Source organism: Oryctolagus cuniculus, chromosome 8, assembly GCF_051225735.1.
Source record: "Oryctolagus cuniculus isolate XC-2025 breed Fujian yellow rabbit chromosome 8, ASM5122573v1, whole genome shotgun sequence".
In the NCBI taxonomy this organism is placed as follows: domain Eukaryota; kingdom Metazoa; phylum Chordata; class Mammalia; order Lagomorpha; family Leporidae; genus Oryctolagus; species Oryctolagus cuniculus.
This window is the reverse complement of record NC_142874.1, coordinates 121,093,677-121,118,244: the sequence shown is the minus strand read 5'-3', so window position 1 is coordinate 121,118,244 and position 24,568 is coordinate 121,093,677. Positions and strand designations below refer to the sequence as shown.

General features: G+C 39.5%; 1 protein-coding gene across 6 annotated transcripts in view; it reads left to right on the top strand.

The window, feature by feature from the left end:
• MTHFD2L (methylenetetrahydrofolate dehydrogenase (NADP+ dependent) 2 like) overlaps positions 1 to 24,568 on the top strand; it is a 151,396-nt gene that overhangs the window by 100,173 nt on the left and 26,655 nt on the right. For 4 of the 6 annotated variants that reach the window (XM_008267752.5, XM_051819695.3, XM_051819689.3 and 1 more), the window contains one exon: positions 17,842 to 17,967. The exons of 1 other annotated variant lie outside the window; for it this stretch is intronic. In XM_008267752.5, coding sequence (XP_008265974.1) covers positions 17,842 to 17,967 — 126 coding nt within the window. Of the gene's footprint in view, positions 1 to 9,607; positions 11,509 to 17,841; positions 17,968 to 24,568 lie in introns of those variants that run through there. One more of the 6 variants, XM_089302644.1, reaches the window with a different exon arrangement.

Genomic DNA, 24,568 nt, shown 5'->3' with positions numbered 1-24,568 from the left:
AAAACGTAAAAAGGATTCATCATGTAAGCAGCAACTGTGAAAAAATAGAACTGGTTATACCAGTAGAAAAAATATGATTTAAAATTTTTTAGAAGTTACTGGTGATAAAAAGGGACATTTTATATTCCTAAAGGAGTAGTTCATCTGGAAGATATAAAAGTTATAATCATTTATGAACAAAAAAAACCCTCCAAAAACCACAAGTTCAAAACAAAATTGTGGTAAAATGTACAACCCGTAATAATATTTGGAGCTCTTAATAATGGATACAACTAAGAGAAAGATCAACAAGAATATAGTAGATTTGAACAACACTAACTACAACAAAAGGCCATTTTTAGAACACTCTATTATACAATGATAGTATACACTCTTCCCAAACATGCATGGAAAATTCTATAGGATCAGCTACATACTGGGCAACACAAAAAGCCTAAATAAATTTTAAAAGATTGAGATCATACTAAGCATATTCTCTAATCATAATAGAATTAACTTAGAAAGCAATAATAAAAGAAATTTGGGAAATTTGTAAAAGTAAGGAAATTCAACAATATACACTTAATAATTTGAACAAAAAAAACAAGGACTGAGGCTGAAGGACACAGAATTCTGAAGAACGCAGGAGGTGCCATGTTCCTCACAGGGCAGGCAGTGGAGTGGGAAGCACTGTGGGCAGTCTCTGCAAAACAGAAAATGATCCATTGCCTGGAGATGGAGGCTGGGAACCCCTCCTGGCTGAGCATGCACTACAGGGGTACGGCTTTGCCTCAGCATGCTGCGCTGAGGCCTTCAAGACCTTGAAGGCAGCCTGCACTTCCAAGTTACCCACCCCCCCCATAAACCAGCTCGATCATCTCAATGTCACCAAGAAATGGTTATAACCTTGAGCCTTGCCCTTGGATTCTATAGATCATGGAACTGTCCTGTCTTTCTTTGGTCCTGGTACTAAAAATCTGTAGCTTCTATTAAAAACACTAGGCTTTGGACTGCAGCACAGTGATCTGTATATGAAAATCTGGGGCTCAGAACTCTCTTATTACTGTCCAATTGTGTTTCTTCACTTTTTAATCTGACAGGAAGATACCCTGCATTTCCTAAGTCAGAGATAAGATAAAATGTATTTTGTAGGAAAGTTCAATAAAGCTGCCAACCTGAAAGAAAGAAAGAAAGAAAGGAAGGAAGGAAGGGAGGGAGGGAGGGAGGGAGGAAGGAAGGAAGGAAGGAAGGAAGGAAGGAAGGAAGGAAGGAAGGAAGGAAGGACAAACATTGGAAAGTAGCAAATATTTTAAGTTGAATGAAAATGAAAAAAGAACAGACCTTTTGAATACAGTTATAACAGTGTTTAGATGGATATTTATACCTTCAATTGCCTTTATTAAAAAGAAGAAAATACCTAATCAATAGCTTACACTTCCAACCTGAAACATTACAAACAGAAACATGAGATATGCCTAAAACAAGGAAAATGGAGGAAATAATAAAGATTACACAGCAGAGATTAATGTAATATAAAATAAAAAAGCAATTAGGTTATAGATGAAACCAAATATTGGTTTCTTTGAAAAGTAAAAATAAAAATTTACCTAGACTGATCATGAAAAAAGAGAAATATCAAATTACTAAAATCAGTAATTAAAGAGAGGACATCACTACTGACCTTACAGAAATACAATGAATTATAAGGGAATGATATGAACAACTATAAAGAACAGTTTCTAGAAAGAAGCAAATTATTGTAATTGAGTCAAGAAGAAATAGAAAATCTGAGTAAATTTATAGCAAATAACAAGATTGGATTAGTCATTGAAAAGCTTCCCCCATAAAGAGAAACTGCAGCACAATGACTTCAGTGATGAATTCCACCAAATTTGTTTAAAGACAACTTCGTATCACTTCAGAAACTTCCAAAATTAGAAGTGGAAACCCTTCCCTAATAATTCTATTAAGCCAGTAGTACTGTGATACTGAAACCAAAGACATCACAAGTAAAGGCAAAAACAAACCAAAAAAATCCACTACATACTGGTAGCAGCTATAAAGATATGGCCCAAAATCTTCAACAGAATACTAGCAAATTAAATCCAGCTAGAAGTAAACAGAATTACATACCATGCTCAAGTGGGATTTATCCTAGTACTGTGGGATTGCTTTAACATACACAATCAATTAATGTAACACCCCATGACATCAGTAAAAGACAGTAACCATATGATCATCTTATTAGATATACAAAAAGCATTTAACAAAATCCAATGTTCTTCCTAGATAAAAACTCAGCAAACTTAGCTCAGGAGGGAGCTCTCTGAGTCTTATAAAGGTGATCTTTTAAAGAATCAACTAAAAATGATTAAAACCAATATAATGAGTTTAGTTATGTTTCAGGATATAAGATTAATTTAGAAAAATTAATGGCAGGAACAAATGATTGTCATATGCTTAAGATGAGGCTTGAAATGCTTTCTCCCCTTGGAGAGCCTAGGTTTGAGTCTTGGCTCAGCTTCCAGTTCTACTTCTTGCTTAGGCATGCCTAGAGGCAGCAGGTGGCGGCTTGCAGCTGGGTCCCTGCAACCCACATGAAACACAGTTTTTAAATGATTAATACATTAGCAATGAACAATTCAAAACTGAAGTAATACATTAGCAGTGAACAATTCAAAACTGAATTAATACATTAGCAGTGAACAATTCAAAACTGAAATTCAAGTAATAATTCAAAAAGGGTTTCAAAATGCTCCTGCTTAAATTTAATGAAAAGTGAAAAACTTCTAAAATAAAAACAACACAGGCCTGGAATTTGGCCTAGCATTTAAGATGCTACTTGGAGTACTACATTTCATATAAAAATTTCTGGTTCATTTATCATTTGTTCCCTAGAATGAACATTGTTTCACTCATGATTAGTTAAGTATTACAATTATAAGAACCAAACTAAGTAAGTTGACCTCATGGAACAAATTTCAAGAGTAGTAATAGAAATATAAAATAACTAGCGCCCATGAGGTAAAATTCATATTGTCTGGCACTCAAACAAAAATATGCAGGAAAATGCACTCAAAATGAAGACAAGTTAATCAATTGCAGCTGAGTCTGAAGTGGCACAAATGTTAGGGTTATCAGAGATTATCAAAACAATTATAACTTTATTCTAAAAAGTTAAATTGAGACATGAGGAAAATATTTTTAAAAATGAAATGAAATTTAGAAATGAAAACTACAATGTCAGAGATGAAAAATACAAAAGATGATGTTAATGGCAGATTACAACTTGAAGAAGAAAATATTAGTGAATTTAAAACAATAAATACAGTCCAAAACTGTACATAGACAGGAAGAAAATTAAAAATGCACAATACATCACCAAACTATAGGGACACACTCAGACACTTTGTTATATGTATGACTAGTCTTCTAAGGAAACAAGAAAGAGAAGGAAACAGGGAAAATATTTTAATAAATAATACCAAATATATTTCAAACTGGGAAAAATATAAGCCCATAGATTTAAGAAGTTCACTAAATCTCAAGGATAAGAAGTCTAAAGAAAATTACACCAAGATATGTTGTAATTAATCTAATGAAAACCTATAACAGAGAAAAATCTTAGAGCCACCTAGAAAAAATATGCCACACACAGAAGGAAAAAATTAAGGATATCAACAAATTTATCATTAACTACAATTCGAATGAGCATACAATAGGAGAATATTTTTAAAGATGGAGAGAAAAATAAGAGATCAAAACAACTATGGTCACTCTAGAATTATATACCAGTGAAAAACATCCTCTCAAAGTGAAAGTAAAATAAAGATGTTTTGTCAGGTACCAAAGCTAGAATCATTCATCATGAGAAGAACTACAATAAAAACATGTTGAATGATGTTCTGGTTCAATGCAAATGAATACAATAGAATAGAATAAAAATGGAAACTACATTGGCAAATATTTACAATTTTTCCTAATATTTATATCTTTTTAAAAGATAATTTATTGTTATTTTAACTAAAAGCACAATTATTTTAAAAATAAATAATCAAATTTGTAAAAGCAGAGCATAGAATGGTGTTTGCCAGTGGCTAGGAGAGGGGAAATGGGGTAGGCACTACTGAATGGTACAAAGTTTCAGTTATACCTTATGGATAAGTCCCAGAGATCTACAGCATAGCACAGTGCCTCCAGCTAACATTGCTGTGTTGCTTAGATAAAAATTTGCTAAGAGGATGGATATTATGTTAAGTGTTCTATCCCCTGAAAATAAATAAAATAAAATAAAACCAAATTAAAAAGATGGCAGCAAGAAATTTGTTAGAAGAAGGGTTTGTTTGTAGCATTGGTTGTGGAGATGATTTCATGAGCATATACTTACTCTAAACTCATCAAATTGTTTACATTAGATCTGTACACCTCAGTAAGTAGTTTGAAAAACTTAATTCACAGGGCTGGTGCTGTGGTGCAGCAGGTTAATGCCCTGGCCTGAAGGGCTGGCATCCTATTTAGGCGCCAGTTCGCATCCCAGCTGCTCCTCTTCCAATCCAGCTCTCTGCTGTGGCCTGGGAAAGCAGTAGAACATGGCCTAAGTCCTTGGGCCCCTGCACCCACATGGGAGACCTGGAAGAAGCTCCTGGCTCCTGGCTTTTGATCAGCACAGCTCCGGCCATTGCGGCCAATTGGGGAGTGAACCATCAGATGGAAGACCTCTGTCTTTCTCTCTGCCTCTCTTCTTTCTGTGTAGCTCTGACTTTCAAATAAATAAGTAAATCATTAAAAAGAAAAAGAAAAATTTAATCCAAACTTAATGTAAAATATTAAAAGGATAACACACCATGATCAGATGATTTATCCCAGGAATCCAGTATCAGTCTAACATTTGAAAATCAATCCTTGTAATTTATCATGCTGACAAATTAAACAAAAAAATTTTAATCTTAATTTTCTCAGAGGCTGACATTTAGTAATGTCACTTGGGATACCCACATTTCATACTGGAGTACACAAGTTTAAGACCTGGCTTCACTTCTTTTTAAGATATATTTATTTATTAGTAGGAAAGGCAGGGAAAGAAGGAAAAACAGAGACAGACACATGTGTGTGTCTGTGCACACACACAGAGAGAGGGAAAGGGAAAGGGAGAAATCTTCCATCTGCTTGTTATCTCATCAAATGGCCACAGCATCCAGGTTTGGGGCAGGTTGAAGCCAGGAGCCAGGAACTCCAGAGTGGTCTCCTGCATGAATGTCAGAGGCCCAAACAATTGAGCCATCCTCCACTACCTTCCCAGGCACATTAGCAGAAAGCTGGAATGGAAGCACAGCAGCTAGGACTTGAACCAGCACTCTGATATGGAATGCCAACACTGCAAATGGCAGCTTACCCTGCTGCACTACAACACCAGCCCCCAACTCCACTTTTCTTTTTTTAGGATTTATTTATTTATGTGAAATGAAGAGTTATACAGAGAGAGAAGGAGAGGCAGAGAGAAAGAGAGATCTTCCATCCAGTGGTTCACTCCTTAATTGGCCACAATGGCCAGAGCTGCACTGATCAGAAGCCAGGGACCAGGAGTTTCTTCTGGGTCTCCCATGTGGATGCAGGGGCCCAAGGACTTGAGCCATATTGTACTGCTTTCCCAGGCCATAGCAGAGAGCTGGATCAGTGACGTGAATTGGTGCCCAAATGGGATTCCAGCACTGCAGGCAGTGGCTTTACCTGCTACACCACAGTGTTGGCCCTCCAATTCCACTTCTGATTCCAGCACTGTGGCACAGCAGGTAAAGCCGCTGCCTTCGGTGCTGGCATTCTATGTGGATGCTGGTTCAAGTCCTGGCTGTTCCACTTCCAGTCTAACTCTCTGCTGTGGCCTAGGAAGGCAGTGGAAGATGACCCAAGTCCTAGGGCTCCTGCACCCGCATGGGAGACCCAGAGGAAGCTCCTGGCTCTGGCTTCAGATCAGCAATACTCTGGCTGTTGAGGCCAATTGGAGAGTGAACCAGCAGATGGAAGACCTCTCACTCTGCCTCTCTTTCTCTCTCTGTGTAACTCTGAATTTCAAATAAATAAATAAATAAATCATAAAAAACAACAGTGGAATTTCTATGTTAGTTTGGTAAGTTTTCAGAATATATGATTAATAGAATAACATAATCATGAATACCTGTGTATTTTCACCTCCAACCCAGTAGCAAGATCATTCCCAGTAACAGATCTAAGATGTGCTTCTCCCTCATTCCTTCTCCATGCTCTAAAGACATCTCAGTGTTTGATATATATTTCATGTGTACATAATATAGATAAAAGAATGAGAAAATTAAAGATTAGAGTACACAGCCATGTGGTAAGAGGAATAGATTGAGGATTAAGTTGAAGCAGTGCTTTATCTATATGTAATTCTGATAGTTTATTTTTTTTATTTATTTATTTGACAGGCAGAGTTAGACAATGAGAGAGAGACAGAGGGAACAGTCTTCCTTCCATTGGTTCACTCCCCAAATGGCCGCTATGGCTGGTGGTGCACCGATCCAAAGCCAGGAGCCAGGTGCTTTCTCCTGGTCTCCCATGCGGGTGCAGAGGCCCCAGCACTTGGGCCATCCTCCACTGCCTTCCCGGGCCACAGCAGAGAGCTGGACTAGAAGAGGAGCAACCGGGACTAGAACCCGGCACCCATATGGGATGCCAGTGTCACAGGCAGAGGATTAACCAAATGAGCCACAGCACCGGCCCCTGATAGTTTAAATGACAGTGAATGTATGCCTCAGTTGTATAAACTTAGAAAAAAGACTTGAAAAAATATGTCAAAGTACTTAATATTGGTTGAATTTGAGTAGGGGTAACAGATAGATGTCTTTTTCTCTCTTTACCTACTTTATATTGTTTATATTCCTCTCCATGTATTTTCCTATGTTATTTAATTTTTCCGAAAGGAAAAGGAAATGACAATATGAATAAGTTCTGATGTACATGATATGAAGGAGTATTAAGAAACCTTTCTTACTATTATGTGTAGAGATGTTAGAGATGTGATGGAAAATAAATTCACTGCATATGTGTAATATAATTGATGGAGTACATATAAATTTCTTACCAATGCCTTTTAAGTGTTTCAGTTATAATCACTTTTAAGAAGTATATTTTTACATGGTGCTATTGCAGTAGAACCAACATTGACAAACCCAGTGGTTTAAAATGACAGTCATTATTATTATAACTTATAAATCCATGTTTTGGCAGGGGATTGACACACTGGACTGGGCTCCGCTTATCTCAGATTGATTCATTCATATGTTTATAAGCCAAATGGCTTACTCATCAGTCTGCAAGTCTGATAGAAGCTCTGCTCTGATCTAGACGTGTGAGATGTAAAATAGCTCTCCCAAATGTGTGCTACTCTATTTGTACTCTTGTCCTCTCTCAGGTTACATGGAAGTATCAAGACAGTGTGGGGATATTTAGTTCTCACTGTTTTGATTCTGAATTCTCACCCAGTGAAGTAACCATCATTCATTGGGTTCTTGGCCAACTAGTTATGTGTTCACCTTCAAAAGAGCCCCTCATTTCTGTCTACCTGGGCCTCTTGCAATGAATTGCTTTAATCTCTCCACAAATTCCAGTCACTTTTGGGCATACAGGAAACTCTGTTACTATCTAGGGTATCTGCCTAATCCTCCACCTGAGGCACTGACATCCCATGTGGGCACTGGTTCCAGTCCCAGCTGCTGCTCTTCCAATCTAGCTCTCTGCTGTGGCCTGGGAAAGCAGTAGAAGATGGCCCAAGTCCTTGGGCCCCTGCACTTGCATGGGAGACTGGAAAGAAGTACCTGGCTTCAGACTTCGGATGGGCGCAGCTCCAACCATTGTGACCATTGTGGCCGTTTGGGGAGTGAACCAATGAAAGGAAGACTTTTTTCTCGCCAGTGCCGTGGCCCAATAGGCTAATCTTCCGCCTGCGGCGCTGGCACCCCGGGTTCTAGTCCCAGTCGGGGCTCCAGATGCTGTCCCGGTTGCTCCTCTTCCAGTCCAGCTCTCTGCTGTGGCCTGGGAAGGCAGTGGAGGATGGCCCAGGTCCTTGGGCCGCAGCAGCCATTGGGGGTGAACCAACGGAAAAGGAAGACCTTTCTCTCTTTCTCTCTCTCTCATTTTCCACGCTTCCTGTCAAAAAAAAAAAAAAAAAAAAAGGAAGGAAGGAAGACTTTTTTCTCTATCTCTCCGTCTCACTTGTAACTCTACCTCTCAAATAAATAAATAAAATCTTTAAAAAAAAAATTTCCCTGGGAACCTCTGGCATTTGAAGCTCTCACTGCTTCTCCAACTCTCCTCTGATTTTTCTTACTTTATTCCTTCTGTTTTCTAGGTTGAGTCTTTCTGTACTTCTAAAATGCCAGGCTTTTGAAATCCCAGAGCTAGGATATAAGTTCATTCTTCTCTTTTTGGTCAGTATCTGTTTTCTGAATCAATGGCACAGAAAGCTATAACTTCTGCTTGAAATGTTGAAGGAGGCAGGGCAAAGGAAAGATTCAGGACTACATATGAAAGGAATACTTGAGATTATAAAAAAATAGTTACTGTTTCCTAAGCATCAGGCCTCATTTGAATATATTATGTATACTATCTGGCTTTCAGGAGCTATACCTTTAAAATAGAGATATTAGTTTTCTACATGGACTCTCAAAAACCTAAGGGACTTCTTGCACGTTGAGAGCTACCCTAACCCCTTCTGTTTCTACCCAGTGAGTCTTTCCTTTTTGATCGTTTCATTTACTGATCTTGGTAACCAGTTTTGTTTTCAAGAAAGAGTTAAAAGTGCTTTAAATCCATTCAATTTGACTTTAATATTCTGTGCATAAAATGGCCATTGGTAAAATATGTCTTGCATACATCTGGATGCCACAATTCCTTTGACATTTCAGAAGAATGGTTCAGGGTAGAAACTGATGTAACTACTCTAGAGTGATCTGTGAAATTCTAAATACAAGAGTTCTGTAGCTTCTGGTGATCAAGCATGGCACAGAGTAGGACCCTGCTGGCCCTTACAGCCATAAGAACCTAGCACTGTGCTGGAACCCCGAGGAGAAGAAGCTTTGAGAGAATTCAGGTATTGTGTTAGACAAGAACATTGCTCTCATAAAAGGTATCATATCCATATATAATAGAAATCAGAGAAGTGAGTAGGAAAAAACTAAGATATTCTCTGTGATCAATGGAAATAAAGAGTAAATTTATGTTATTATTATAAATTTATTTTTTATTATTTATGTAGCTTTAAAAATTCTATGTATAGTTATTTCATAATAACATTTTCCATGAACTTTATGAAGACTCTCATAGTTTTGAGGACTACTAGAAATAACATGAGGATGACCCTTGGAAGAAGAAATTCTTACTACTAAATTATTTAGGGTGAGTTGAAACAACATATGTCTGTTTCCAAAGCAAATATTGCTGAAAAAAGTTTTTCTAATCTAAAAAGAAATTTATACATTCATACTAACCTCATTGTAATTACTTCTGTTATTATATAATAGGATAGCTTTCAGCTAACGTAGCAATCCACCTGAATAAGCATTTCTGTGGTGCCACTTTTATATCTGAAGTGGAGTTCTGGTTTTGTTCCCAGACTCATCTGTGACTCATCATTGTGAAACTAAGAAATCATTTAGCCTCTCAGCACCTCAAAATCTCTCTTCTGTGAATGAGGATAATGGGTAAACCTTCTCTTGCTTCACTGAATTATTATGAAGTTTAATTAGGTAATGTTTGCACAGCCCTTTGAACTATACTAATTAAAATGATGTGTAAATACTGTGCTACCTTTATCAGGATGCCTTGACTGAGCTGTTTCATACAGACTTAAAGATGACAATGATAGGAGGATCCATAGGGGAAGGACTAATTCTTTTTAAATTTCGTGTGAACACAGTTCTGAGACTGTCAACTTGATTTATGAAAACACCCAGCTGAAGCTCTAATTGGCTCTAAGCATATAGCTTCACACTTGTTCAAGAGGTAATGGTTGTACCTTCATATTAAGGGAAACTTAGTTCCTAGGATGAGAAGAGTACCCTGGGTGCTGTAGGCATTACTATCATTTTCAAAATGTTAAATATTTATATCTTTTGCTAAGATAATATTGTTCCTTTTATATGATGACATAGCAGATTTGTCATATTTCTTATTTCTAATAAGAAAGGTCTAACCCAGGAAGTGGTATAATTCTGTGGAGAGCTTCCATTGGTTAGTCTACTTATAAATCTAAGAGCTATATCACCTAGAACAGAGAAATTTTAGATGAATCAGAAATAGACTGTTTCCTGATGAGAATATTTCAACCTAATATAATTAAACCAATTATATTTTAAATTCTGCATTAATAATAGACCTTTTCTTCTGTCAGAAATAAATTTATAGATTGACTAATTAGCTTGGGAAAAGAAAAGTACAACAAACTTATCTCCATAAACTTCCCTTGGGCTTTACTGTATAATTATACTTGTAAAACTTGAATTTTTATGATAATAAGTATGTAACAATTCAATTTCCTGTGTTACTGAATGACATACTCAAGTTAATGTGTTTCATTGGAAACTTAGACAACAAATGTGAGTTTTGAAAACTGCTCAATTTTAAAGTATGAGTTTGCAACAGCAATTTTTTTGTAAAATGTAATAATTAGTTTATTATACTTGTAATATTTGTTACCTATGTGCGTTAGGGTTATATTTGCTGATAGATAGACATAAAAGTACTTGAAATTGTTAGAAACTTCAAATTCAGAATGTGATACATATCTTCTGAAATATAAGCTCTGCCTCAAATTTTCATCCACATTATAAGAATAGAAATATAATGGAATTTCACATTACTTAGATCTTGGTTGAGGACATGTGAAAAGCATGAGTTTGCCTTCATAAACTCCTAGGGAACAACAGCTAAAGATATATTGCTGCTACTTCCAAAAGAATGCAGATAAAAGAGATCTAAAGAGATGATAAGGCAAACAAACTACAGATCTAAGACTGTAAAATATATGCCCTCAAGGGGACACAAAGATAAAACAGAATTGAGTTTGCTACTGCAGGGGATATGGCTGTAAGATCTTGAATGAACCTATATCCCCATTAACTGGGGTTTTTAGATAAAAAGATAAATGTTTTATGAATCAGTTCATTCTCCATTAGTTGAAGGCTGTTGCTTTGGTTTAAAGTTTATGTAGGTTTAGATAGATTTTTAAAGAGGTCAATGTGACCCTGGATGGATTCAGCTCCAGTAATCATATCTGTATCAATGAAGTTATACCTACAAAATCTCTGGCACCACCTTGGGCTCTTCAATTTGGGCTAGATTTGGACACAAAGGTATTGGTAAGTCTAGTGTCCAAATTGGCTGTGACTGCAATTAAGAATAGGAAGTTTTCAAGGATTTAAAAAAAAAAGATCTGTTGAAATCTTTACTTAATGTATGCTAAACTGATCTTCTGTATATAAAGAGAATCGAAAATGAATCTTGATGTGAATGGAAAGGGAGAGGGGGTGGGAAAGGGGAGGGTTGCGGGTGGGAGGGACGTTATGGGGGGGAAGCCATTGTAATCCATAAGCTGTACTTTGGAAATTTATATTCATTAAATAAAAGTTAAAAAAAAAAAGAAAAGAAAAAGATCATCAGTATATTGTTTCAGAATATAAAATTGTCAGGTTTGGTACCACGGAGGAAAAACACTGTACTTCTGTTCTAGGCTGGGAAGCAGGGAGAGACGGGAGCTTAATCACAAACACCCACCAGCTGCGGACTTTGTTTACTCCAAGAAAGATGTTGAATCCAAAGAATAGGCTTTAGACCCACATAAATCAAGACTGTTGTTTAATATCTTGAGACATTGAGACATTTCTCCATGTGAATTTAAGGGTAGTATGAAAAATAGGACATTTTATTTTTCATAAAAACACTTCCATTTTCACATTCTTTCCCGTTAGGTGTTATTTTTCCTCCCTCAATGTTCTTTCATTTTATCTGCAGATTTTTTTACTAAGTAGCTCTCTCTTTGTTTTTATGAGTGGGAAAATCATACTGTTTTAGGCGATCAATTTCTCCTGAGTTTTTATTTTTTCGGTTGTTTTGCTTTTGCTAAGACTCTTTCAGAGTGTCCAGCCGGAGAATGGAGGTCTGGCAATTCTTTTCCATTCTGGTTTTTCTTATGTTTTAAGTCATGTATTCTTGGCTTACGGTTGTTTACCAAAGGTGAGCAGAAAATTAGAGCTTCATCTGCATCAGAATTTTTTCTAAGTGCTTTCAAAAGGCATTAAATAGTCCATCCTGAATTCCCAGGGATTGATCTTTTGTTTTGACTTATAGAATTATATCAAAGTCCAATCTCTATATTGGGATAGCTTCCGAAGGACATCAAATTGTCCACTGATGTGTAAATCCCTGCTTTGGAGATAGAGGTCTTAAGATTCTACGTTCTGTACATAATTTTGCATCTGATCATAAGAACTAACAAGTACAGATTTGGGAGCTCTGGTCTATGCTGTCTTAAACTGTTCCTAATTTCTTTGGAACTTCTATTGCATGGCTCTGGAAAAAATTTAACAGTGGCTTTCAGCTCAGAATAAGGCTTAAACCTTGAGGTTGACAATAAGGTTTTTTATCAATTTTGAGGAAGGTATAACCTTATGACGTAATTGTGTATCAGGGGCTTCTGGGCAGTGAGGATGGGACAGGAATGAGAGGAAGATGGAGAAACATAGGCTAGGAGAAGACCAAGGATAGGGTGAAGACCACAAGCTTTGTATTGTGATTATGAGGAATCTAAACAGAGATAAAGCTCTGCCAAACAATTTTGGAATCTGAATACCCTTCTCTTCAAACTCACTGAAAGATGCAGACTATTGAATACTTGGAATTTTGTTCCTTTTGTTCTTTTTTTTTTTTTTTTTTTTTTTTTTTTTTTTTTTTTTTGACAGGCAGAGTGGACAGTGAGAGAGAGAGACAGAGAGAGAAAGGTCTTCCTTTGCCGTTGGTTCACCCTCCAATGGCCGCCGCTGCAGCCGGCGCACCGCGCTGATCCTGGCAGGAGCCAGGAGCCAGGTGCTTTTCCTGGTCTCCCATGGGGTGCAGGGCCCAAGCACCTGGGCCATCCTCCACTGCACTCCCTGGCCATAGCAGAGAGCTGGCCTGGAAGAGGGGCAACCGGGACAGAATCCGGCGCCCCAACCGGGACTAGAACCCGGTGTGCCGGCGCCGCAAGGTGGAGGATTAGCCTATTGAGCCACGGCGCCGGCTGTTCCTTTTGTTCTAAAGGTGTCTCTCAGTTGAACACTTTTGTTCCAAAGAAATTCCTGGAAAATGGCTATTATAATTTTAAATGCTCCTTAATGAAATCATGCCATTTAAAAAGATAATCAGTGTAACAGTTTGGGTTGTGAGGTAAACTCATGTGAGATGCAGGAGTGTGTATCAGTGGGGAGTGGTCTTAGGTTTAGACTGATGAGCAGTAAGCTGAAAGGGCTGCTCATGGCCCTCCTGTATCAGCTGCCATGGTCTCCTTGCTGGGCTACTGTCAGCTGCCAACCTGACTCATTTGCATTTCCCCATAAACAGTAAGGTTTAGAGGGATTTCACAGACAAAACAAGACTGAGAAAACTGCTCACAAGATTTTTGCTAAGTGACCTGAGGCCAAGTTTTTCTTTCCAAAGAGGTTTCTAAATTTCAGCAGAACCTTCTGACCCACTCTTTCCATAGAGTCAGTTTTATTTGACTTGCATCTCTTCCTTTCCTGTAAACTTATCTTACAAAGATGCAACAAAAATGACAGGAGCAGAGAAAACTAGTGTTTGTTAATAACAAAATGATTTCTGCCAAGGATAAAAAAATTTCCATATCTGATCAAATAATCAAAGGACAAACTTCAGTTAGAAGAAACCAGAATTCTGACTCAATTTGGGGCTAACTCATTACCCTAGGTAGGGAGACCCACAGCTCCCGGTCCCAGTAGGAGTTCTCAAGGGGCTAAGGAGGCAGTCATGGTTTCTGAGTTGAGGTTTTGGATCACAACCTAGAGATCTTGATCGGATCTTCATGTATCCAAGATTGTCAAATGCTAGCTCCCCCAAAATATCACCCAAACAACCCATTAATACGATAAATCTGAGTTTATGGGACTGAAGAGTGAGTAAGATCTACCTTGCTAGATCCTTGGCAGCAGTAGTGAGCTGGAGACAGCTCCATGTAGCCCGCAAGGTTGGTTCTGAGCATCCGCTCCCAAGTCCATCTTCAGTGATATCATGTAAAGAGCTTGAAATCTGTCATCGATGGTTTATACCACAGAAGTCATCTAATTCTGCAAATCACAAATCATTCCCCAAACCACCCCACCAAGAGCCAGTTTTCCTTGGTAACATCTTAGGAATATGGGAGCAAAGTCAGAATAGTTATATAAACATTAGAGGGTTTTTTTTTTTTTTAAGCCTTTTTACGTGGGGGCTTAAGATTGGATAAAGACCATAAAATAAAATTTAGGATTGGAAAAGGTTTTGCAGGCAGAAGGTTTTGAAGTGCATGTCTCAAAGAGTCTCAGAGGATAAACAGCTGTTTGATACTATCTAATGAAATATTGAATGATTTGATGTCCATTAAATGAGATTTTTAATATGTTTCTGAGAATTACTTTCAGCTTTTATCTTTCTGATCAAGAGTTTCCTGGAATAATAAAGACATGTTGAGGAAGACATGGAATAGTAAAGCTGTGTTATTGTATACAATAACCTATGTGGGTATGGGTGGTTTCAGTTCTCACATATATTGCTGGAAACTTCAAAGAATATAAGAATTGAAGGCAGATGGATTTCAATCAGTATCCATGAATATCTATTTTTAAAAAATATCTATTTATTTGAAAGACAGAGAATCAGACACAGGGAGAGATAGTCTATCCTCTTGTTCACTCCCACAACAACTGCGATAGCCAGAGCTAGATCAGGCCAAAGCTAACAGCCAAGAACTGTCTGAACCCCTCATATATGTGTCAGGGACTCAAGCACTGGGGACCTTAGCAGGAAGCAGGACCAGTAGTGCAACTGGGACTCTGAACTAGCACTCCAATATGCCATGTGGCATTGCAAGTGGCAATCCCAATGTTTTCATCTTTAAAAAAATACCCTGTAGCCATATTTAATGTGTATTTTCTTTTTCTATTGGAGGACAAGAAACAGGATTTTCTAGCTATCTTTAGAGCAATACACAGTTTTATGTTAGAACTGAAAAAAAAGGACAAAATTCTATATCAAGGATAGCCAAACACGGAAATATGCATTATATAACTAAGGAACCTACCAGATAGCCACATATATATCACTGCAGACAATTTGTCAGCCTTTAATCTTACTATCACTAAAAAAAAAAAGCACACATTTGCATGGATTTAAAATTTCTTGCACCAAAATAAATTTGTACTTTAATTCTATTTTCCATGAACTTTTTGAAATACTAGCATATGTCATAAGGTGACATTTAAACCATCTGGAATAATTAAATGCATTGTTCAAGTGCTAGAATAAGGCCTCTGACAACACAACAGATAGGTTTTCCTCCAAGGGATATAGAATTCGAAAGTGAGAAAATTCAACCAGAGGCATTATGGTAAAGATGCTTGCAAGTTCTTTTATTCTTTTCCCTCTTAAAAAAAATAGTCTCAGGGGCTGGCGCTGTGGCGCACTAGGTTGATCCTCCACCTATGGTGCCAGCATCCCATATGGGTGCTGGTTCTGGTCCTGGTTGCTCTTCTTCCGGTCCGGCTCTCTGCTACGGCCTGGGATGGCAGTGGAGGATGGCCCAAGTGCTTGGCCCCTGTACGTGTGTGGGAGACCCGGGAGAGGCACCTGGCTCCTGGCTTCGGATCGGTGCAGCTCTGGCTGTTGCGGCCATTTGGGGAGTGAACCAACAGAGGGAGGACCTTTCTCTCTGTCTCTCTCTCTCTCTCTCACTGTAACTCTATCTGTCAAATAAATCAATAAAATATTTAAAAAAAAATTAGAGTCTTAGTTCCTTCTGTTGAATCTGAGTGGACTCTGCCACTGCTTGAGCAACAGATTATGACAGAAGTGGCATGCTCTATTCTGGGTCCCAGCCTTAGGAGAGAGGCAGCTTCTCCTTCCTGTGCCTGGGAATGCTCCAGTTCACAGCCTAGGCTGAGCGACCATCCAGTGCGTACATCAAATGCAGCCATGGGAATGAGTGGTTTGGATACTCAGCCTTGTGATGTCTTAAGATGACTCTAGCCTCTAACACCATCTGACTGCAGTTACATGAAAGATCAAAAACCAGATCCATTCATCTGAGCTCAACCAACCCACAAGAACATGAGACATATTAGTAATTTATTATTTAAATCCAGTAAGTTTGTGGATGGCTTATTAAACATTCACTTAAAAAAATGGGAGAATTTGCATTGTTTGATGGTATTGTACTTATAAAAAAGTTTGAAAATAATTATAGGAAATAGATTGTAACATTATGTCGCTCCCCCTCTTCGTGGAGGAACGACACTAAACCCTGCCTAGGCTTCATATCCGAGTCACGGCACCATTATGTCGCTCCCCCTCTTCGTGGAGGAACGACACTAAGCCCTGCCTAGGCTTCATATCCGAGTCACGGCACCATTATGTCGCTCCCCCTCTTCGTGGAGGAACGACACAGGACCCTGCGCTGTTCTTTCGTCTGCTCGGCCCTCCCCGGGTTTGCTGCTGGTTCTTCCCGGGTTGGCTACTGTCCCTTCCACCTCCGTGGAAGGGCAGTTCCCCCTGGCCACATTCCCCACTTCCGCAGGGGAGCGGCACACCGCCGGCCGGCTCTCTCGGGGGCTGCACAGGTGTTCCCCTTAGATGTTCCCCTTAGATGTTCCTGGTGCATGCCGTCTCTCTCCTCCTTTATAGTCCTCCTCCGCCAATCCCAACTCGGCTGCCCACACGCCGAGTACGCTGCTCTCCTCCAATCAGGAGCAAGTCCTACAGTTTATTGGCTGAACTGGAGGCAGCTGTGTAGAAGCTGTTTTCTTCTCTCCCAGCGCCATATTGTGGGAGAGCAGATGTATAGAATAAGTCTTAATTCCAGTAACTTAGTCTAGTCCGAGTTGCTCCCCACACATTATATCTCTATAACCTGATTTTTTTTTTTTTTTTTTTGAGGCAGAGGGACAAGGAAAGGGAGGGAGAGGGAGAGGGAGAGGGGTGGACAAAGAACTCCCATCTGCTGGTTCCTTCCCCCAGATGTGCTGGGTGGAAGCCAGGAGCCAATCTAGGTCTTCCACAAAGGTGTTAGCAAGTCGGTTATTTGAGCCTTACCCACTACCTTGAAGCACTCCGGTGTGGGCCATAGGGATCTTAACCATTATGCCATATGCCCACTTTTCTAGATCTCCCTCTTAAACTGAAATGGAGCAATAATGAGGAGAGCTTACCACACCTTCCACCTTTCAAAGTCACAGACATAATGAATCAAAGAAACCAAGGAAAAAATACCAAAGCTGAAGACGTCACTGCACTTTTGGAGTTGATGAGATGCTACTGCATGTGTGGCACTCTACTGTTTACTGCCTCACCTGGGGATAGGACTTATGATTGTCCTCATCCATGCTGCTCCCTTCCTTCCTTCTTGCTGCCTCCCATTTCCATGTTGCTCTGCTTCACTTCTTTTCACCTCAGCAGGCACCTGTTTCATGTCCATCAGCTTCTGTGCTCTTTCTACCACATGAAGCACAGGATGCTTCTGTAGCAACATTAGCCATTTATACCCTTGTTATACTCAAGGAAATAGTTTAAGTGTTATTCAGAGTGTTTCACTACTCTGTTTTGTTTCAGGTATTCCCAAGTTGATTACATCTGATATGGTTAAAGAAGGTGCTGCTGTAATTGATGTGGGTATCAACTATGTCCATGACCCAGTGACAGGGAAGACAAGAGTAGTTGGAGATGTGGACTTTGAAGGTAATTTCCTTGACTAAGTGAAGGGAACAAAAGATTCTGCCTTACATGCTTTGCTAGTAGAGAGGTCAACTTTCTATTTGGAGTTATTGTTATTAATCATCACCTCTTTGATCACTTATTTCCTTTCTTTACCTGTACTTTCCCTTCTAGTTGTACTGTTGATATTTGATTTCAAGACCTAGTTTCTTATTAATGAAGTTTTAATAAATGAATTATCTGGCCTCATATAGACCGAGGTATTTTGATTTTTTTAAAGTGTCATCTTACTCTACACTTAGTCATCTATGCTGTATACTCAGCCATTCACTCTTAGAGCCAGAAGGTGTCCCCAGGTGTGTTTTTTTTATCCCTGACTATATTTCATATGTAGACAATTATATCAATAATTAAAGCTGACATTCTTCACTTGTGATTTAAAGAGGATGAGGAAGAGCAGTGATGTTAGAATTTCTGTGGCCAATAAAAGACACAAAGTACCCAGTGGGTATTAGTGGGAAAAAAATGAATTCTAACACAGTGACTTCTCTCTACAGTTAAGGAAACTGAAATCCAAGACATGTATGCATCTAGATGCCTGGCCCCTAGCCCAATTTTATTTCCAATATCTTATCAATGCTTACCTGCATCTAGGCTTTCAGTGTAGCCTGGATGTCTCATATGTATAGGAAAGCAGGAACATAGTAAAGTAAGTGGAGACATTGTCAAAGTAGAAATATTTTTAAAGATTTATTTATTTATTTTAAAGGTAAAGCCATAGAGAGAAGATAGATAGGTAGATAGATAGATAGATAGCAAGAGAGAGAGAGAGAGAGAGATCACCCATCTGCTAGCTCACTTCCCAAATGGCCACAAAGACCAGGGCTGGGCCAAGAACCTGGAATTCCATACAGATTTCCCATGTGGATGTCCAGGGCCCAAGTACTTGGGCCATATCATTTGCTGCTTTCCCAGGAGCATTAGCAGGGAGCTGGATTGGAAGTGGATAGCCATATAAACTCATCTCCATACGGGATGCTGGTGTCACAGGCAGCAGCTTGACTGCGCTATAATGCCAACCTAGGATTAGAGATACTTAATGTGTAAAACTGATCATTCTGGCAACAAAAAAGCAAAGCCATATCAAGAACTTCACTAACATGTGCTCATATAGACAAACTAAAAGGAACAGATAATAAATTTCTAATATAATTCCATTTTTAATTTTTTTATTTGAAACCTGTCATCAGTTAATACTCTACCTAAATCCTGGCATGGTGCTGAATGAAACTGAAACTGCAAACAACCTGAAGTGTACCTGGGGTTTTAGTTTAGTATATGTGAGACTCTAGAGTGCATTAGCGACATGATTCAGGTAAGCGATTTGAACCTGGTACTAAAAGAGAAGAAAAACCATCCATATAGTAAGGACACATCCATGTGGGCAATCATGCATTATAGGAATAGGGTGGAAAGTATGAGTGAAGTGGAGCTGGATCTTATTACAGCATACACACTGACCCCCCAGGCCCTTTCTATAAGGTCTCTGACAGAAATGGTACTCTAGCAGGGATGGCTGGCCACATGAACGTGTGTATTTTCATGGATACTGAAGTGTATGCATGCATGTGTGTGCCTGTGTGTGCATGTGTGGTATGCACAAGCTGAAATTCTAAAGAAGTGACCTCATTTCCTCTTTCTTCTTGTATGCATGTTCATTCAATCACTCAAGTAAGATAGCAATAATTTGCTTGAATTTATGAACTCACAATAGACAAGATACATTTCATATTTTAAAAAAGCTTTATCTGTTATTTTTTGCACCATCATTCTGTTTCTTGATCACATTATCATTACTGTGTGTTTAATGCATAATCTCCACACACTTATGATGCAACCAGATGGTACTGGCAGCATAAGATAACCAGCTTGCAGCAAGAAAAGCAGGGGTATTTGCAATTCACAACCTTTTTTTTAAGTAATCCCTAACTCTTTTTTCTTGTGACTTATTTATCAAAAATGCGGAGTTCCCCGTTGCCCCTCTTCCAGGCCAGCTCTCTGCTGTGGCCAGGGAGTGCAGTGGAGGATGGCCCAAGTCCCTGGGCCCTACACCCCATGGGAGACCTGGAGAAGCACCTGGCTCCTGCCATCGGATCAGCGCATTGCACCGGCCGCAGCGTGCTGGCCGCAGTGGCCATTGGAGGGTGAACCAACGGCAAAGGAAGACCTTTCTCTCTGTCTCTCTCTCTCACTGTCCACTCTACCTGTCAAAAAATAAATAAATAAAATAAATAAATAAATAAATGCAGAGTTATAGAAAGAGAGAAGGAAAGATATATATATATATATGTACATATATATGTATATATGTATACACACACACACACACACACAAACACACAGAGAGAGAGAGAGAGAGAGAGAGAGACTGAGATTGAGATTCTATCCATTGCAACAGCCAGGGCTGGGCCAGGCTGAAGCCAGGAACGAGGAGCTTCTTCCAGGTCTTCCATGTTGGTGCATGAGCCCAAGCACTTGGGCCATCTTCTGCTGCTTTTCCAGGTACATTAGCAGGGAGCTGGATTGGTAGTGGAGCAGCCAGGACTCAAACTGGCACCTATGTCTGGGGCTCGCACTGCAGGCTGTGACTTTAACCCACTGCGTCACAGCACGGGCACCAGCTCAAACTTGACTGTGTTTGAGGAATGAGCTTACCCAGAATTTTCTCTCTTAACTCTCCGATTATTTCCCATACTTTCTTATTTTTAAATTTTGTTTTGCTCATAAAGGTATTCTTTTTTAAAAATATTTAATTTATTTATCTGAAGGGCAGAGTGAGAGAAAGAGAAGGGGAGAGAAATTCCATCTTCTGGTTTACTTCCCAAATGATCAACAATGGCCCACGCTGGGTCAGGCTGAAGCCAGGAGCCCTGAGCTCCATCTGGGTCTCCTGCATAGGTAGCAGTCGCCGAAGTACTTGGGCCATCTTCCCCTGCCTTCCCAGGCACATTAACAGGGAGCTGGATGATAAGCAGAACAGCCAGGATTAAACCAGTACTTCTGTTGGATTCCAGTATTGCAGGTAGCACCTTAGCTTACTGGGCCTTGACACCGACCACCATGAAAGTATTAGAAAGCACTTTAAAACAGGCTTTCTCTATGGCTGTGTATGCTTAATAGCACATAAAGATGTACATTTCGGGTTGCAGACAGCCCAACCTGGCAATATTTATTAAATCACATTGTGGGTCTTGTTTACAAGTATATATCAAAATTCTAAAAGGAAATGGCACAGAAAAAAATATAAGAAGAACAGGAAAGAACATTGGACTGGGAGGCGGACGAGGTTATTTTGTACCTAGCACCTTTGTTGGATACCTTCCTGGCCATCTGCATTATCAGTTATACAATAGTGATTGCAATAGTGCCCCCTTATGGTTTCAGTTGCCTGTGCTCAACCACAACATTGAATCATCTCACATCCCAAAAAGAAGGCCTAGTGCAGTCTATAAGGTATTTTGAGAGAAAACACATTAATATAATTTTATTATAATGTTTATATTTTGTTATAAGTTGTTCTTAATACCTCTTTGTACCTCCTTTATAAATTAAACTATTGTAGGTATGTATGTAAAGGGGAAAGGCATAGTTTATTTGGATGCAGTGTTATCTGCAGTTTTGGGCCTCCACTGGGGGTCTTGAAATGTATTCCCCATGAATAACAGGCACAATTGTATATCAGTGTCTCTGTCAATTCTAATATTTTGTACATCTAGAAATTCAACAGAGTGCTACCAAATGATCATGTAAAAATACAGAAACTGGGTCAGTGCTGTGGCATAGAGTATTAAGCTACCACCTGTGATGCTGGAATCTCATGTGGGAGCTGGCTCGAGTCCTGGCTGATCTGCTTCTGATCCAGCTCCCTGCTAATGTCCCTACAAGTCCTTGGGTTCCTGCACCAATGTGGGAGACCAGGGTGAAACTACTGACTACCGGCTTTGGCTTTCACAGCTCTGGCCATTAAGACCATTTGGGAAGTGAACCAGTGGATATAAGATCTCTCTTTCTGTCTCTCCCTCTCCCTGTAACTCTGCCTTTTAAATGAATGAATGAATGAATATTTAAAAAAAAAATCCTGGCTGCCCCACTTCCAATCCAGCTCCCTACTTATGTACCTGTAAAAGCAGCAGATGATTCAATGCACACATGGACCCTTGTACCCATGTGGGAGACCTGGTTGAAGTTCCTGGCTCCCAGCCCTGGCCATTGTAGTCATTTTGAGAGTAAACCAGCAGATAGAAGATTCTCTTTCTCTCTCCCTCCTTTTCTCTCTCCCTAATGTCTCCCTCCTTCTTTATAAGTCTACCTTTCAAATAAATAAATAAATACATTTAAAAAAAACATAGAAACCTTTGGAAGGAAGACCAGTGTTTTCTCATCCTATCATAAAATATGCCCATGCAATCACAAGTATTTCTCCTGCTAACCTGCTGGTTCTTGGAGCCAGAGCACTTGTGACAACCTGGTTTTGGTAAAGAAGCCCTTGCCAGTGAGGCCATGACTCAGCCACCTATAGTAGCAGGCAGGAGATAGGTTTTGACAAGTTGTTCTGCAGGTTGTTCATCAGGACTTCACCTGAGGTGAGAGATGTTCTCCCAACCGAGAGGGAGGAACTTTAATTTGGGTTATGCCACAAAACTCACAGGAAGCATTGGCTGCAAATTGCCACAGAGAAAGGATGGTGCTTTGTGAGTATCGGTGAAAGTTTCACTGAGCTATAGTATAGCCTCCAAGATAAACAAAATGGATGTAGGTAAAATCAAATGTTAAGTAAATTGTCCTTGCTGAAATCTTGGCTCATTAATAAAAGAAACTGGGTGAGCCATTTAGATTGCATTGATGGGAAAGACTTATCCCTGTATGTGAGTAAAGTGGTTTTGATGAAAAGCGGAAGTGACACTGGCAGCAAACTTCCCTGGAAAGGAGTTCTCAGAGATATTTCATGACATTGAAAGGCCTAAGGTTAGAACATTGGAAGCTGATGCAAACCTAGGAAGAAATCTGATAATTTGCCAAGGCCTAGAAAAGATGCTTGCTCTTAATCATAAGTTCTGTGACCAGACAAGCCAAGCACCGTGTATTCTTGAGGGAATTTTTACCAAAGAATAAAACACTTTAATTCTCAGTGTTTTTAATTATGGTGTACTGAATAAATATTAGCTCACCATTTTTAGCTCCCTGTACATTTATTAACCATAGTAAGACTTTTTGTTTGGCTAAAGTATTTAAAGATCATAGAACGAACATAATTTCTCCCATTGATTATCATTTTTTAAAGACTTATTTGTTTGAAAGGCAGAGTTATAGAAAGAGAGGCAGAGACAGAAAGAAACAGATAGATTTTCTGTCTGCTGGTTTAGTCTCCAAATATCCACAACAGCTGGGACTGGTCTAGGCAGAAGCCAGGAACCTGGAACTCTACCCAGGTCTCATGTGTGGATGCAGGAGCCCAAGAACTTGAGCCATCCTCCTTTGCTTCCCCAGGAGCATTAGCAGGGAGCTGAATCAGAAATGAAGCAGCTGGGACTAGAACCAGTGCTCATATAGGGTGCTGGTGTCACAGGAGGTGGCTTAACCTGTGCCACAAACTCACCCTCATCCCTGTTGATTTTAATATTTCTTTTCTCTGTTTCAACTGTCATTAAAACAAATTATTTCTTAATGTGAAAGGTGGAGTTCAGAGACAGAAGGATAGACAGAGAGAGATTTTCCATCCACTTGTTTGCTCCAGACTGGTCACCTTGGCTAGGCTGGACCAGGCCCTTGGGAGAAGCTCCATCCTACTCTCCTACAAGGGTGGCACGGGCCCACACACCTAAGTCATCCTCCGCTGCTTTCTCAGGCTCATTATCAAGGAGCTGGATTGGAAATAAAGCAGCCAGGACTTGAACCAGCACCCGTATGTGATGCGAGCATAGCAAGCAATGGCTTAACCCACTGCAGCACAACATGGGCCTCTCAACTGTCATTTTTATGGTCTCACACTGCTGTGAAATACTGAGTACTGCCTGTGTTTATCTTTTGTCTAGTAAAATTTCATGAAATTAATGGTTTTGTAGTTTAAATTAATATCCAATGCCATAAACACCTCCACTACATGATTGTTCAATTGTGTCTGATCATAACTTCTCACTATTATTATCTATGTAGGTTATTCAGTGTCAGAGATATTGTTTGTGTATCATTTTCATAGAGAATCAAATACGGGTGCATTTTCTCTGTATACACACAAGTTATGGGGTAAACGTTGAGGCATAGAGGATTAAACTGCCACTTGGAAGGATGCCCACATCCCATATTGGAGTGCAGATTGGTGTCCCAGCTACTCCATTTCCAATCCAGCTCCCAGCTCATGTGCCTGGGAAGCACCAAATGAAGACTCAAGTACTCAAGTCCCTGCCACCCACATGGGAGTTCCTGGCTTCCGGTTTTGTCTTGGCCCAGCCCTGTTGTCGTTCAGAGAGTAAACCAGAAAAATGCAAATTCTTTCTCACTGTTTCTCACTCTCTTTCTCTCGGTGGCACTCTGCAAAATAAATAAATAAATAACTTTGTGGTGCACT